General features: G+C 36.1%; 1 protein-coding gene across 11 annotated transcripts in view; it reads left to right on the plus strand.

Moving 5' to 3' along the window:
* RB1CC1 (RB1 inducible coiled-coil 1) overlaps positions 1-13,694 on the plus strand; it is a 67,795-nt gene that overhangs the window by 35,179 nt on the left and 18,922 nt on the right. For all 11 annotated transcript variants that reach the window (XR_014942539.1, XR_014942538.1, XM_085537377.1 and 8 more), the window contains 7 exons: positions 32-202; positions 2,661-2,845; positions 4,231-4,417; positions 4,499-4,580; positions 5,288-5,349; positions 6,121-6,224; positions 8,198-8,324. Coding sequence is in view for 9 of the 11 variants with exons in the window: in XM_085537377.1 (XP_085393503.1) it covers positions 32-202; positions 2,661-2,845; positions 4,231-4,417; positions 4,499-4,580; positions 5,288-5,349; positions 6,121-6,224; positions 8,198-8,324 (918 nt within the window). In the remaining 2 variants the exon portion in view is untranslated. The remainder of the gene's footprint in view (positions 1-31; positions 203-2,660; positions 2,846-4,230; positions 4,418-4,498; positions 4,581-5,287; positions 5,350-6,120; positions 6,225-8,197; positions 8,325-13,694) is intronic.

A 13,694-nucleotide genomic window follows, 5' to 3' on the forward strand; every position in this document is an offset into this window, starting at 1 on the left:
CATTTATTTATCTATTTATTTATTTTCCCAGCTTGATCCAAGGATCATCCAGCCCTTTTTGGCAGAATGTCGACAAACTATTGCTAAACTAGATAATCAGAATATGAAGGCTATTAAAGGCCTTGAGGATAGGCTCTATGCATTGGACCAGATGATAGCAAGTTGCAGCAGACTGGTAAATGAACAAAAAGAACTTGCTCAGGTAATACATACATGTGTAGTTGTGTGTATGTGTGTGACACTGGATGATGTTTATGTTTGATATATTTACGCTGATGAAAATGATAATGAAACAACTACATATCTTCATGCAGGATGGTTTTAATTATGAATAATAATTAGAGATTTAGGTATTGGTAATTTTTAATCTTATATTTTCAGTATGATTCTCATTTTCTATTAAGTACTTTAAAGTATTGTTCTGTTACGGTTGTTTTTGTGTGTTTTGGTTTTTTTTTAAACTGAGGAGTAGAGACACCACTGCAATATGCCAGTAGTTAGAGAACAAGTGTGACCTTCAGTTTTCAGTTGTGGAGGGATTTATTGTTATCCTTGTGGCTTAGAAACAGAGAAACAGCTAGAAAATCAGAACTTGAGAGATGAACAGATTCCCTTTCCCTAACACTGAGACCTTAATAACCAGTTCCTCTATGAAAGAGCCTAAGAGGTTACATGCTTAATGGTTGATCACCAGCCTTATAGTGAGGGGAGATTGGTGTGTGTGTGTACTACATATACAATACCTTTTGAAGTGATACAAAATTTGATTTAAAGCCTTTTCTAAATTAAAAAAAAAAAAGTAAGTACATAAGTACAGAATATCTTCTGTGGTTTCAAATTTACAGATAGTCTTTTGGCACTAAAAGTAAAGCTGTATCTGCCTTTACTGCCTCTTCTATGCGTATCTATGTATGTTCTGTAGTCAGCGTTCTAAAACATATTTAGATGTATTAGGTTGTTCATCTTTGCAATTCTGCCCTCCTTCCCCTTTAATGGATTGCCTGTTATCATCCACAACAAACAACAGGTAATTCCTTACCTTGCTCATCACCTAGTTGCAAATAAACATCTGTCTGTACCTACTGTCTATTGTGAAGCTTATTCGTCACCGTCCTACATTTTCATGTTGTTCTGGTGGTTCAACAGAAGGAAGGAAAGTTCAGAGCAAATGTTGAAGATCTGAGAGACTTTTTAGCCCTTGTCACTACCAATAGGACTTATTAGGGGACCCTTTTGCATTATTAGAGGTGTTTCTCAGCTATGGCTGCTTGACTTTTCTTCTTCAGCTTTTTAGCTCACATCCTCTGCTTGGTCTCCATAAACCTTCAGCAAATGTCAGTGAAAGTAAATTGGTCCCATTGTTTTTCTGATTGGAGGAATTCACTTCCACACCTTTTCTTCATGTGCCCTTCTGTGTCAGATACCATTCTGCCAGACTGTCCCTCTGCTGCCATCTGTTGCACAGCAACAAAATGTTATGTGGTATTAGTTGCATGGTTCAGCCTCTGCTGCTATACTAGCAACATCTGCCTCTGATGTAGGCCAACATAATAAAATAGGAGGCATTACTTTTGGAGCACTCCTCATATTACCAATACAGTTGGCAGCATTGTAATTTTTTTTTTTATTCATCTGGACAACTGGTAAACAGGAAGACTGTTTCAGAGAATCTGTATTGCCATCTAGGTTCCAAAGAAAATGATGGTCATAATGGTCTATTGTCTTTTCTTACATCATAGGTACCCAAGATAAATTTCTCATTTGCATAACACGAGTACTTCTGAGTTAATAAAAAAATAAAAAAATTTGCAATTCAACATCTTGAAAAAGCACTTAATGTTTCTGAGACTTACATATAAATTATTTTAATGTTTCAGTAATGATTACACTCAGATTTTTCTCTGAAATGCATGTCTTATAGAATATGGGGGAGCTAATGCCAGACAGTTATTTTTTTAAAAAAAGCTTAAATTGGTTCTTCTAATATTTCAGTATTGGGCATCCTTAATTGTCACTGTGTGTATTTGGTTTGCTGTTTTTATGGTTATACATTCTATGGTGCATAAAGAAATTGAATGATTTGTCTTAAGTGGGATTTACATGGCTGAAAACGTAGTGACAATTATGATGTACTGCTAATCAATCCAGGAGGTAATGACTGAAGATTATATTTGAGTTTGTACCTGTGTTCATAGGGAGGAGAGGGGAAAACAGGTTTCATAGAAGAATTTTAATGTTTAGGAGGTAGATTATTTAGCCCACAGTAATACTGAACATGTTATAGTGTTAAGTCTTTGGTATGCTTGAATTTACTAAGTTGGCTGTTGAAATCAGACTGATTGTTCATTGCTTTAGTATTGGTATTTTTTTCTTCGGTATTAAAATTACAGTCTTTCACTGATGTCAGTTTGTGTTAAGGTCTCACAAGGTTGTGATGGTAGTGTTTGGAGAAGAAAATCTTAGATGAGATCCAGTTGGATTAGATTGCAGTATGAAAGGTGTGCAAGTTGGACAGTGACTTCGCGATGTATGATTCTGTTAGCTCCCAAATATTTACAGGAAGTTCTAATAAACTTTTCCATTCTTACAGAGATGATGATCACTTCAATGCCTTTTTGTTGTCACAAAGCTTTTTTTAACAAATGTTTTTTCTTCTCCAGGGATTTTTGGCTAATCAAAAGAGAGCTGAGAACTTGAAAGATCCTTCTGTGCTGCCTGATTTGTGTTTGAGTCATGCAAATCAGTTGATGATTATGTTAACTAATCATAGAAAGCTGTTGGATATTAAACAGAAATGTACCACTGCCAAACAGGAGCTTGCAAATAATCTACAAGTCAGACTAAAGTAAGTTACGACTTTTCAACTTGATATTGCAAATTGTATTTGCACTGGGGCTTTTAAAAGAATTTTGTAAGGAGATCTTCAGTAATAGTTTTTCTAAAGAGCTTTTTGTAAATGAAGGAGAAAATAGGCGTTGGGTGAACTTTGAAACTTGCTTTTGCTTATCAAATCATTCTTGAGTATGAAATAAAATCTTAAGAGAAAAAGTTCTTAGGATTTTATATGACATTCATATGAGTGAAGCAGTATCCTCAAACCTTCCTTATGCCATCAGCCTCAGAATCCATCAGTGTCTTATTTAACATTTGACTGACAATTACACTGATGTTTTCATAGGGCAGTAGCAAGTATATGAAAAACATCCATCAGTAGCTTGTGATCATATCAAAGCAAAATACATGCTGTTAGTTTGTCATTTACTAGCAGTTGATGAGAAATAATTATATTAACTGAAAGAAAACATTGTTGCTGTATGACACGGCCAGTAAGTATTATATACTGCTTAGCAATAAAGTTTTTCACTCTACTAAACCTTTTCAAACTACTAAACAGCTCAAATTTTAATGTGTTATGCCAGATGTATAGGGAACATACCCAGTTTAATAATTTTGTTTAGTAATTTTGTGTTAGCAATTATTAATTAAGCAATATTAGTGAAAGGACTTGTTGCCTGTTGGATTCATGTAATGCCTTCTTTTTCTTTCTTGCTACTCACTGCTGCAAGAAAGATAACAGGAGTGACTTCTTTGGTGGAAAAAGTTACTGTAATGTTTCCTTTCAGTCTCTCCGTTTTATCACTGTTTCAGTAGTTCAAATGTTTTTCAGTTATTTTGGTAACTGGTTGAAAATTGTGTTTTGACCGAGGAAGAAATGTTCATATTTTCAGTATAGGAATTTGAATGCTAGAGTGGCTGTTATTTGTAATGAGTGAGTAAATGGCAGTCTTTCAGTCTTAACTCTTAGACAGTATCTGCACATTCAATTTTTCTTACTAATGCTTTTCTGTGAATATTTTTAAGACTTAGAAGCAAAGACTAGTCTCTTCTGGGCATAGCAGCTTCTATTTAAGTTCTTCTGGATAAAGTTTCATTATAACTTATAAAGTTATGTATGCTCAGGCTTACTTATCAAAAATAGTACCTTAACTAAAATGCTACTAAGTGGTAATTATGGAGTACTTTCAGGGCTTTCTTATGTGAGAAATTAATGGAAAAGACTATTAGTGAATTCTAAATTACTTGGTTCTTACAGATAGCCTGCTGTTGTCCTATGTAAAATGATGTAATCGTTCAGTTGATCCAAAGATGCTGCTAATTTCAGTGAAATAAAAATGCAGTAGAGATGACTAAGTTGTTGAAGATCTACTAAAGTATAACCTACTTTTGTAGGTGGTGTTGTTTTGTAATGCTTCATGCTGACCAAGATGGAGAGAAACTTCAAGCATTGCTTCGTCTTGTGACAGAACTCCTAGAGAGAGTCAAGGTTGTAGAGGCTCTCAGTACTGTTCCTCAGATGTACTGTCTAGCTGTCGTTGAGGTTGTGAGGAGAAAAATGTTCATAAAACACTACAGGGAGGTGAGTAATCAAGCTGTCAGGTTCCAAACTTTTGTGTCAGTGTATAAATTAACAACTAACTATGTATTTCCCCTTTCACAGTGGGCAGGTGCTTTAATAAATGATGGGAAACACTTATATGAAGCTGAAAGGGCAAAAAGAGAATCTTTTGGTAAACTGTTCAGTAAGTACTTCCTGTTCTGTGATCTGTGGCTTAGACACGTTTGTCTGAAGACATTTGTTCTTCAGAAGTAGTTAAAATACTTCCGTTATGTTTTAGTTTAAATATTTGTATGATTATGTTTTTACACATAGTTTTATCAGAAATACTGTAAATGTTCTCATTAGTTTAATGCTCCTGAAAGGAAAAAAAAAAAAAAAAAATTATTACACCTGAATGCCATTTCTGCTTGCAGATGTTCTGCAAGCTTTATGATTCCTTTAAACACTTTTGAAATCATTACTGAGTATTTGGGTAGTGGTGTAGTATTCTCAGTAATTCATTTAAAAATAAATAAAAATGTGAAATTGCAGAACCAAAACCAGAGGTTTTTTCTTTAAATAAGAAAACTGAGAAAAAGGTTATCAAAAGTTTTGGAAAGGAGATTAGAAGGGTTACAAAGAAGGAACTTTGAAAAATGAGCTGTGGCTTTTGAAAAGGTGAGCAAATAGAACTCGTCCCACCATTCAAGTCTCCGCTTTTATGGTGGATTTTGTATGAGGTGCTGACACCGCATTTTTTAATTTTTTTTTTAAAGAAATGGCGTATTTGGAATAATTTCAAATTTAGTTCAGCTGTTGAACTATAATAGCTCAGTTGTTTTTTGCTGAGGCATTTTTTGTTTGTTGCATTTATTATTCCTTTTAAATAACCATTTTTTCTTTGCCCAGGAAAGTCTTTTCTAAGGAATCGCTTATTCAGAGGACTTGATTCCTGGCCTCCATCCTTTTGTGTATGTACTTGATATCTTTTTGTTGTTTCTTTCTTCTTTGTGAACAGAGTTTAGTAATTTAAATGGGGCTTAATTCGTGTTGTATACCTGTCACATTGTCCTGACAGATGAGATAGCTAGACAGTGTACTTTTTACTATTTAAAGGGGGACCTACATTAACGTTGTTTACTAACTTGTATTGTGGTGGGAAAGTGTGCATCATCTTGGTATTCCTTTTTAAGCATTAAAAAGAAATATATTTGGTATTAATGCTCAGAAAACAAAGGCCAGGAGGAATAATTCTTTATTTAATCCAATTTTCTGAATAATGCAGACATAAAATTAATCGTGTGGCCTATTTAATTTCTCACCGATGGGTTAGTTGAGGTAAAATATTCTAATATTGCTGTCTATTTTTCTGTATTTTAAATAGTGGACTGTGTTAATATTAAACTGTATATAAGTTAGTGTAATAATAATAATAAGTTAAGTTTCAGAGTCATCTCTTATCCCTTAACGTTACTGGTTTGTTTAATAGCTTTAGTAAGTTTGGTGATAGGGAGGAAGTGCTGTTGCCAAGGGTGCTACAGATAATAACTATAAATTTGAGTTTATATATTTATTCTTTAGGGTTGTGAGAGTGTGGCCAGATGCTGCCTGTTTAAAAAGAGAAATAAATCTTTAATAAATCATAGTTTAACTTATCTGTTTTCAATTAGACTCCTTTTGAATCCTTTAGTTGTCTTGTTATCATTTTCAACAATGTATAAATAAATTTCTTCTTGATACAGACAAGAAAACCTCGCAGATTTGACAGTGAGCTTCCAGATATCTCATTAAGTGACTTGCAGTTTTTGCAGTCTTTCTGTCCTTCGGAAGTTCAGCCATTACTCAGGTAAGTCACCATTTTAACCTCTCTCAGATACAGAAGCAGCTTCCCTTTCTGTCCTGCTCACCCTGATTTAGACTCACTCTCCCTCCCTATCTTTTACGTAAGGAGGAGACTGGGATATTTTGTAAACTGATGTCATTCTTAGGCGGTGCTTTTAGCTGACATGCCACAGATACGTTCCTTATATGCTTCATGTACTCAAGTTTAAATGACCTGAACAACTGTGTATTGAGGTTTAATGAATGTTGTGCATTGCTATGACGATTAATAAGCTTTCAAATTCATGCATTTAAACCTGTAGTAATAAGATAGAGAAACGTTAAGCAAGTTAGTGAAGTTAAGCAAGAAATAGGCAAGAACAAGTCTGGTGTAAGGTCCTGTGTCAGTAGGGATCTTTTTCCACGTCACCACAATGAAATGTTATATGTGTAGGTTATTCTTCTGTTATAGCAAGCTGTAGTTCCATTTTCCAGCTTTAAGGCTAAAATCCCACAGAGGGTAACAAGACAAATCCCGAGGGAGATGCTCTGCTGTCATTTGTTAGGTTCACCAACAGCATCAGCCTGAAACCTGTAACTGGTCTGCAGTGTTGAAATTCACTGCATTGTTCATCTTTATGTTCTATTGGTATTCTTTTTGACTCTGAAGTCCTGCTGATCCTCCTGGTACTATGTCTGCTGGTGTTCACAGTAAGCATAGTGAGCTTAACTTACTTGACAGTGGATTTGCCATCAATTACGATTCTGTTGATAAACCATTTTAATTTCTCTTGCTACACTGTTAGACTTGCTTCTCAAGAATTCTAAAAATAAAATGTAAGCTATCATTTTATGTATTTCTGATATTGGCATGATTTTGGGGTTTGTGAGTATTTTATAACCTTCTTAGGAAGCTTTCCTACGGAGTTCAGTTTTGTCTTGCTATTAGAAAATATTCAGTAATAAAGCTGTTCATGGCTGATGTAGTGACATAGCTTTCCACTTGATGGCAATAGAGGTGGGATTATGTCATATTCGCCTTGGCTTCTGGGTTCAGACTTGCAAATGATGGTAATCTTGATGAAGGTGGAGAACAAATGAAGCCTTCTTGATGAAGGCTTCAGAACAAACTTAAGAGCAGTGGTCTCTTCAGTGTTTTAATTGAACATCCCAAAGAAAACAATTGACAAACCAGCAATCTGAGGCTGAGCAATGGGATTCTTTTCTGTCACTGCTGATCCCTTGAGCTTCATGATTAAAAATGTGCCTCCATTTTCTTTCAGTGCTTCAGTCTTCTCAGCTTCTGATTTTAAGTATTCCACGTGCCATGTATTCTGAATAGAGAATGCAAAATACAGTGAAACATTATCTGCTCTTACTGTATTGTTAGTCTAAATAAACTCGTGTTTCATTAATTCAGTAGAGCAGTTCCAGACAAATTAAGTATTCTGAAAGTACAAGCTCTCAAGAAAAATGAAATAAATCTTTCTTTTTCAAATGTTTAGGAAACTTGTAACTTTTTGGCATTTGCAATGTGATCACAACATGTTACTCAGTCTTTTCAGTGATACATAACCTAAATGAAATAGAATAATATAAAAAATTAATTGCTGCTTCAAAGTAGGAGCTGGACTGGAGAGAATCCAACTGAAGAGAGAGTAATTGAGCCATTTGCAATAATAAGTGCTTTAGTTAGAGATTTAATCACCATCAGTTCTGTTCTGTTATGTTTTGAAAGGAAAAACCTTGATGCAGTACTTCCCCATTATTTTTTTATCATTAAGTGGTCCTTAAGATCTCTCAAGTTCTTAATTTAAAGCACAAATAAAAGGTACTTTCATGGGTTTTCCATGCTAAATATTTGAAATGGGGAAAAAAAAAAAAGCATCAAAATCTTTATACAGAGGGAAGCTTTGTCTCTCTGGAATATCTACATAAAAACTTAATTATTTGAATATTAGATGTAACAATAAGATTTAATCATGTATTGTTTTTAAGGGTTCCGATACTTTGTGACTTTGAACCTCTTCACCAGCATGTACGTGCTCTACATAATCTGGTAAAAGCAGCACAGAGTTTGGATGAAATGTCACAAACCATTACCGACCTGCTGAATGAACAAAAGGTATTATGTTCTTTTATTTTTCTTAACTAAGGAAATAGAATATTCTCTTGAAAAGGAGCTCTGTATTTCCATAATGTTGTTCTAACAGCTTCATGAAGATACTTTGTTTTTCCAGATATTAAGTTAGTTGACCACACAACTTTGTAGTAGTAATTTACTTCCTAAAAAGTAAAGTCTATTTAGAAAGTAGTCTAAAGGTATTAAACACCGTCAACAGATCAGATGCTTGTATTCAACAGAATTTGTAAAACTAATAAATTATAGTCTGGTGGAATTATTCTGTTCATATTTTTATGCCATTTTTATAAGCCTCTTTGCTGAATGTATTTATTTTTTCTATGTTGTTTGTGTTTAAATAATCTTGTTACTTCTTTAGATGTTTTCACTGCTTCTTAAGTCTTTCTGGCCCAGGAAGATAAGGGAGAATTCAGGAACCCCATGACTGGTTGTAGCCATTAATCTGAAAACTGATGTGTCAGCTACTCCTGTGGTTGCAGTCCTGCTTTTTGGGGAAGTCCATTGAGTACAGTGGGAACAGATAACTTTAAAACAACAAAAGAAAACAAACAAACAAACCCTCTTCCTCCTTTTAGTTTGTCTATCAAGCAGATTCTTTCCCCTACAAAGTATACCCTGTCAGTCACTTTCAGTTGCTTCTTCACATTCTGCTTCTAACTTTCATTATATACCAGATGGGATCTTTTTAGCTTCTGACTGTAACTTGTCCTAGGGACTTAAGTAGTTTTTAACATTTTATGTAAAGTTTACTGCTTCAGATTGTGCTGCTCCAGCAGTTGCATTTTTTGCAGGATTCCATGTTATAATCTACAACATAAATGATCAGATGGATTTTGATGTTGTCTAGAACTAATCTCTTGCAATTGGCTTCACAGTGCCATGGTCCTTTTTAAATTTAATATATACTTTGAATTGGCTGTTACTGTTTTTATTTTGTACTCATGTCATGCGTATGTGAAATTTTGAATTAGAAAGTTTCTGTTAAAAGCAGATACATGAAGTCCTCTGCCTTTTTACCCCTGTGTCTGGAATGTGAGATTTACTAGAAGTCTTTGATTCATTCTTTGGGTAAGAAAGGAACTGTCTAGAGAGTTGCTTGAAATGGGTAGTAGTTAATGGAGTTAAGTCCAGCTGGTGACCCGTTACAAGTGGTGTCCCCGGAGGTCAGTACTGGGGTTGATCTTGTTTGATGTCGTTACAGAGTACTTAGATTAGAAGGTAGAATGTACCCTCAGTAAGTTTGCAGATGACACCAAGTTAGAGGTAGTGTGGATCTGCCTGAGGATAGGAACGCCCTTCAGAGGGATCTAGATAAGTTGGATCACTGGGCTGAGGTGAATGAGATGAGGTTCAACAAGGCCAAGTGCTAGGTCCTGCACTTTGGCTACAATAACCCCATGCAGCGCTATAGGCTTGGGGCAGAGTGGCTGGTGGACTGTGAAGAGGAAAGAGACCTGGGGGTGTTGCTTGATGCTCGGCTGAATGTGAGCTGACAGTGTGCCCAGGTGGCTAAGAAGGCCAATGCCATCCTGACCCGCATTAGAAATAGCCTGGCCAGCAGGAGCAGAGAGGTAATCATCCCCCTGTACTCAGCATTGGTGGGGCTGAATCTCAAGTACTGTGTCAGTTTTGGGCTCCTCACTACGAGAAAGACATTGATGCCCTGGAGCGTGTCCAGAGAAGGGCAATGGAACTGGTAAGGGATCTGGAGCACAAGTCTTATGACGAGCGGCTGAGGGAGCTGGGATTGTTTAATTTGGAGGAGACTCAGGGGAGACCTCAATTGCACTCTGCAACTTCCTGAAGGGAGGTTGTGGTGAGGAGGGTTTAGCCCCTTATCCCAGGCAACGAACAGGACCCGAGGAAATGGCCACAAGTTGTGCCAGCGGAGATTTACATCATATAGAAGGGAAAACTTTTTCTCTCAGAGAGTGGTCAGACAGTGTTATGGGCTGTCCAGGGAGATGGTGAAGTCTCTGTATGTGGCAGTGTTCAAGAGGCATCTGGATGATTAGCTACAAGATATGTTTTAGTGGCTTGTGGTAGCAATGGTAATGGGAAAACAGTTGATCATCTTGTACGTCCTTTCCAACCTTATGATTCTATGTAGAATTTTAGATTTGGCCTTCTTTTTGATCTGAAGTTTAAGAAAGCGTGTCACTTATGTCAGCTCTTCTTTCTTAATGAAGATTGATTTATTTATGAGCAGCTGTTATGAATAAGTATTTTAGGGCCTTTTCACTATATTAGACAATGAAATGGCTAAGAATGGTGGCAGCTGTGAGTTTTCTGAACATATTCATCCAACAGATCATGCTGTGATATGTAAATGTCCACTCCCAGCTGAAAGCATCCTGAAATTTCTCAGTGACACATTTCCTAGGGAATTTATTATTCACTGAAGCTTACAGTGTGAGGAAAATGTAAAATCAGTCAAAACAGTAACTTTAATTCAAAATACATAACATTAGAACAAGAAAAAGGAAAGTTGCCTTAATTATTCCACCTTAATCATTTCTAATATTCTGAAAATCTGACTAGAAATTGGTTCAGACTTATTTATCTGAGACATTTTAATCAGCATATGGCTGCACAAAAAAAGATGTTTGCTAAGTCAGGAGAATCTGTTCTTTCCATGCATTTCTTTTGCTGTGCTTTGACCACTTTGGATCCTTGGCTGACTCAGAAATGTCAAATGCCTAGACAGATTTGGGTAATTGTCTCTTTCCTTAGAGTAAATTGTATTGCACAATCAGAGCTGGGACACTCATGATGTCATCTTGAAAATGCCTTTTTCTGTCTGTGATTTCAGTGATTCATTTGAACACTTTTTTTGTACTGGAGCAAATAGGTCTATTGAAATGACTTTCTCCGTGGTGTTGTTACCACCTGAAGAAAAGACAGTAGGTCTCTTCTCTATGCTGCTTTGATTTACAAACAATCTAGAAGTGTCTCTTTTTTTTATTTATTTGTACGCATACTGCTTTTACATATCCTTGTGCTTTTGCTTAGAATTACTGAAAGATCATATGAAGTATCCTTTTCTTATCCTTAGCGTTGCTGGGAGTTTACACGACATAACTAGCAAAATAAATAAATAAACATTTAATAATCGGCCTGAAAGTGACTTCACCTTCACGCTCCTACAAGCTGTGAAATGTGAAATCTTCCTAGCTTGCCAATGACTCTGTGGACACTGAGTTTTGCCTGTGTAGCCCATGGTATTTGCCAAGGGAGGCCCATTAGACCACTGGGGATAGGAACTAGTTGATTTTTAAGGAGACTTCCAATCCAAGTCATTCTGTGGTTCTGTGACCCCAGCCTTCTATTCAAAACACGTGGCAGTAGAAGCCTGGTTCATCAAGTTGGACTACAGTAGTTTTTTCCCATGCTTGTTGTTAATATAGCAGTTTTGCTGTCTGATTTGGAGAGGAGTTTAGCTTTTGCTGATGCAGGAGGATGGTCTTCATGCATTTGCTTTAGGCAGGCGATAAAAGCTGTGATTGCAGCCAGGTGAAGAAACGGTAATGTTGTTTTGGGGATATTAGTAATGTGTGTTTTTTATCTCCTTAAATCTTATGACCACTTTTAAGTTCATGGAATGCTAGTGATGAAATGCATCTTTGTCTGATGAGCTTCCTTTAGTATCACAACTGAGTAAACAAAAATGAACAATGTTTTAAATGATTTGTTCCTATTTTGAAATGCATTATTAGTGCTTTCTTCTTATTCTGTTTAATGGCTTCGCACCAAAGAGATTGCTGTGCCCTTTCATTTTTGTGATACAGAGTTTAATCGGATCAGCGATTAGGTTAAAGGTATCTAGGAGAAAGTGATGGTGCCTGTAGGAATGAGGTAAGATGATTAAGGTGTTGTCTTTGTGAGTAGCAGGTAATTAACATCTGCAATCCTGTGGTATTAAAAGTTGCTCTTGTAAGAGAAGCTGGCTTTTCAAATGAGATTATGAATCTACAGCTTGTTCTAGTTGAGTTCAGAATTCAGCACTGTTTGTAATCCTTAAAAGAACTGCCCAATTCCTTGTCCATGAGTCTACCTAGTAATGTAACCAGGACAATGTATGTAACCCATCAGTGCTGCAGAACTTAAAAATTAGTTCTGCCACTCTCTCTGCTTCCTAGTTTTTTTTACTTGCTCTAAACTCCTTTTCCTTCATTATCATGGGAATAACAGTGTATGACATGTATGTTGATTGCTGCCTATAGGCTGCAAATAGACCACAGGGTAGACATCAGGTTCTCAGGGGAAATAGGCAACAGTTGACGAGTCTTTCATCTAGTTTCAGTTCCTCAAAATGTGAGGTTTTATTCTTTGTGAGATTGTAATCTAGTAATGCAACTAGAGATCCAACTCACAACAGCCATTGCAGAGCATGGAGTTTTTTACAACCACTAATTGTGAGGAAAATAAGCTCCCTACAGAGTATTGCTCCACACAGCGAAGAGTTGTGGTTTATTTTACTCCTCGTGCTGTATAGCTACTCTCTACCTTCTTTGTAATCCTGAAAGGCCACACTAGAATTGATGCCATCTTTGCTTTGTATGTAGAGCCTTAGAATATTCACTCCCTGAAGTGTTTGGTTTTTTTTTGTGTGTGTGTGTGTTTACTGACATCTGTGTTGTTAGCTTTTATTACAGTTGAATCTCTGGTTTATCAATATTAAATGCTTGTTGTTTAAAGCATATAATTTGAGTCCAGGCATTTATCATCATATACCCGATCTTTCAACGTGTTCTTCTCTAAATTTCTGTAGCTAAAAAGCAGGTGTTGAAATATGGACTAATAATGCCATTAACAGAAGGAACATTGCTCTTTAAGTTGTTTTTTTTTTTTGTCTCTTATGACTTGTATTCATTTGTGATGACTAAAAACAGCATGAGAGACAGCACATGTTCTTTGGAAAAGACACGAGCAAGATTATTATTACTGGAGCTGGAGGAAGTGTTGACTTTTTGGAAGACAGTGCCATTCTGAATGATGTCCATTATTTGCGACTGAACGCTTCATGTGAATCATGTATTGTAAATTTTCTCATGAATCTTTGTCAACATCTCCTATGGTCTCATTCTCAGACCAGTAAGATCAAATAAGTTCTTCAAGGAAGAATGGATGAGTATAGTTGGGCTATACTGTTACTAGCAGTGCACTTAAGATCTTTTACAAAACTTATCCACTCTAAAATCTTAACGTCTCCTTTGATTTGCAATCCTGATGGTCCTGCTCCTGTTTTTCTGTCCTGCACTTCACGTATGTTCTCCTAAAGTATTTTAACTAACTGTATGTATTTCATTGTAACTTTCTTGAGGAGAACTGCTTTGCCATCCGTGCTGTTAT

This window comes from Coturnix japonica, chromosome 2 (genome assembly GCF_054131305.1).
Source record: "Coturnix japonica strain WE chromosome 2, WE-NBRP24, whole genome shotgun sequence".
NCBI classification, from domain to species: Eukaryota; Metazoa; Chordata; class Aves; order Galliformes; family Phasianidae; genus Coturnix; species Coturnix japonica.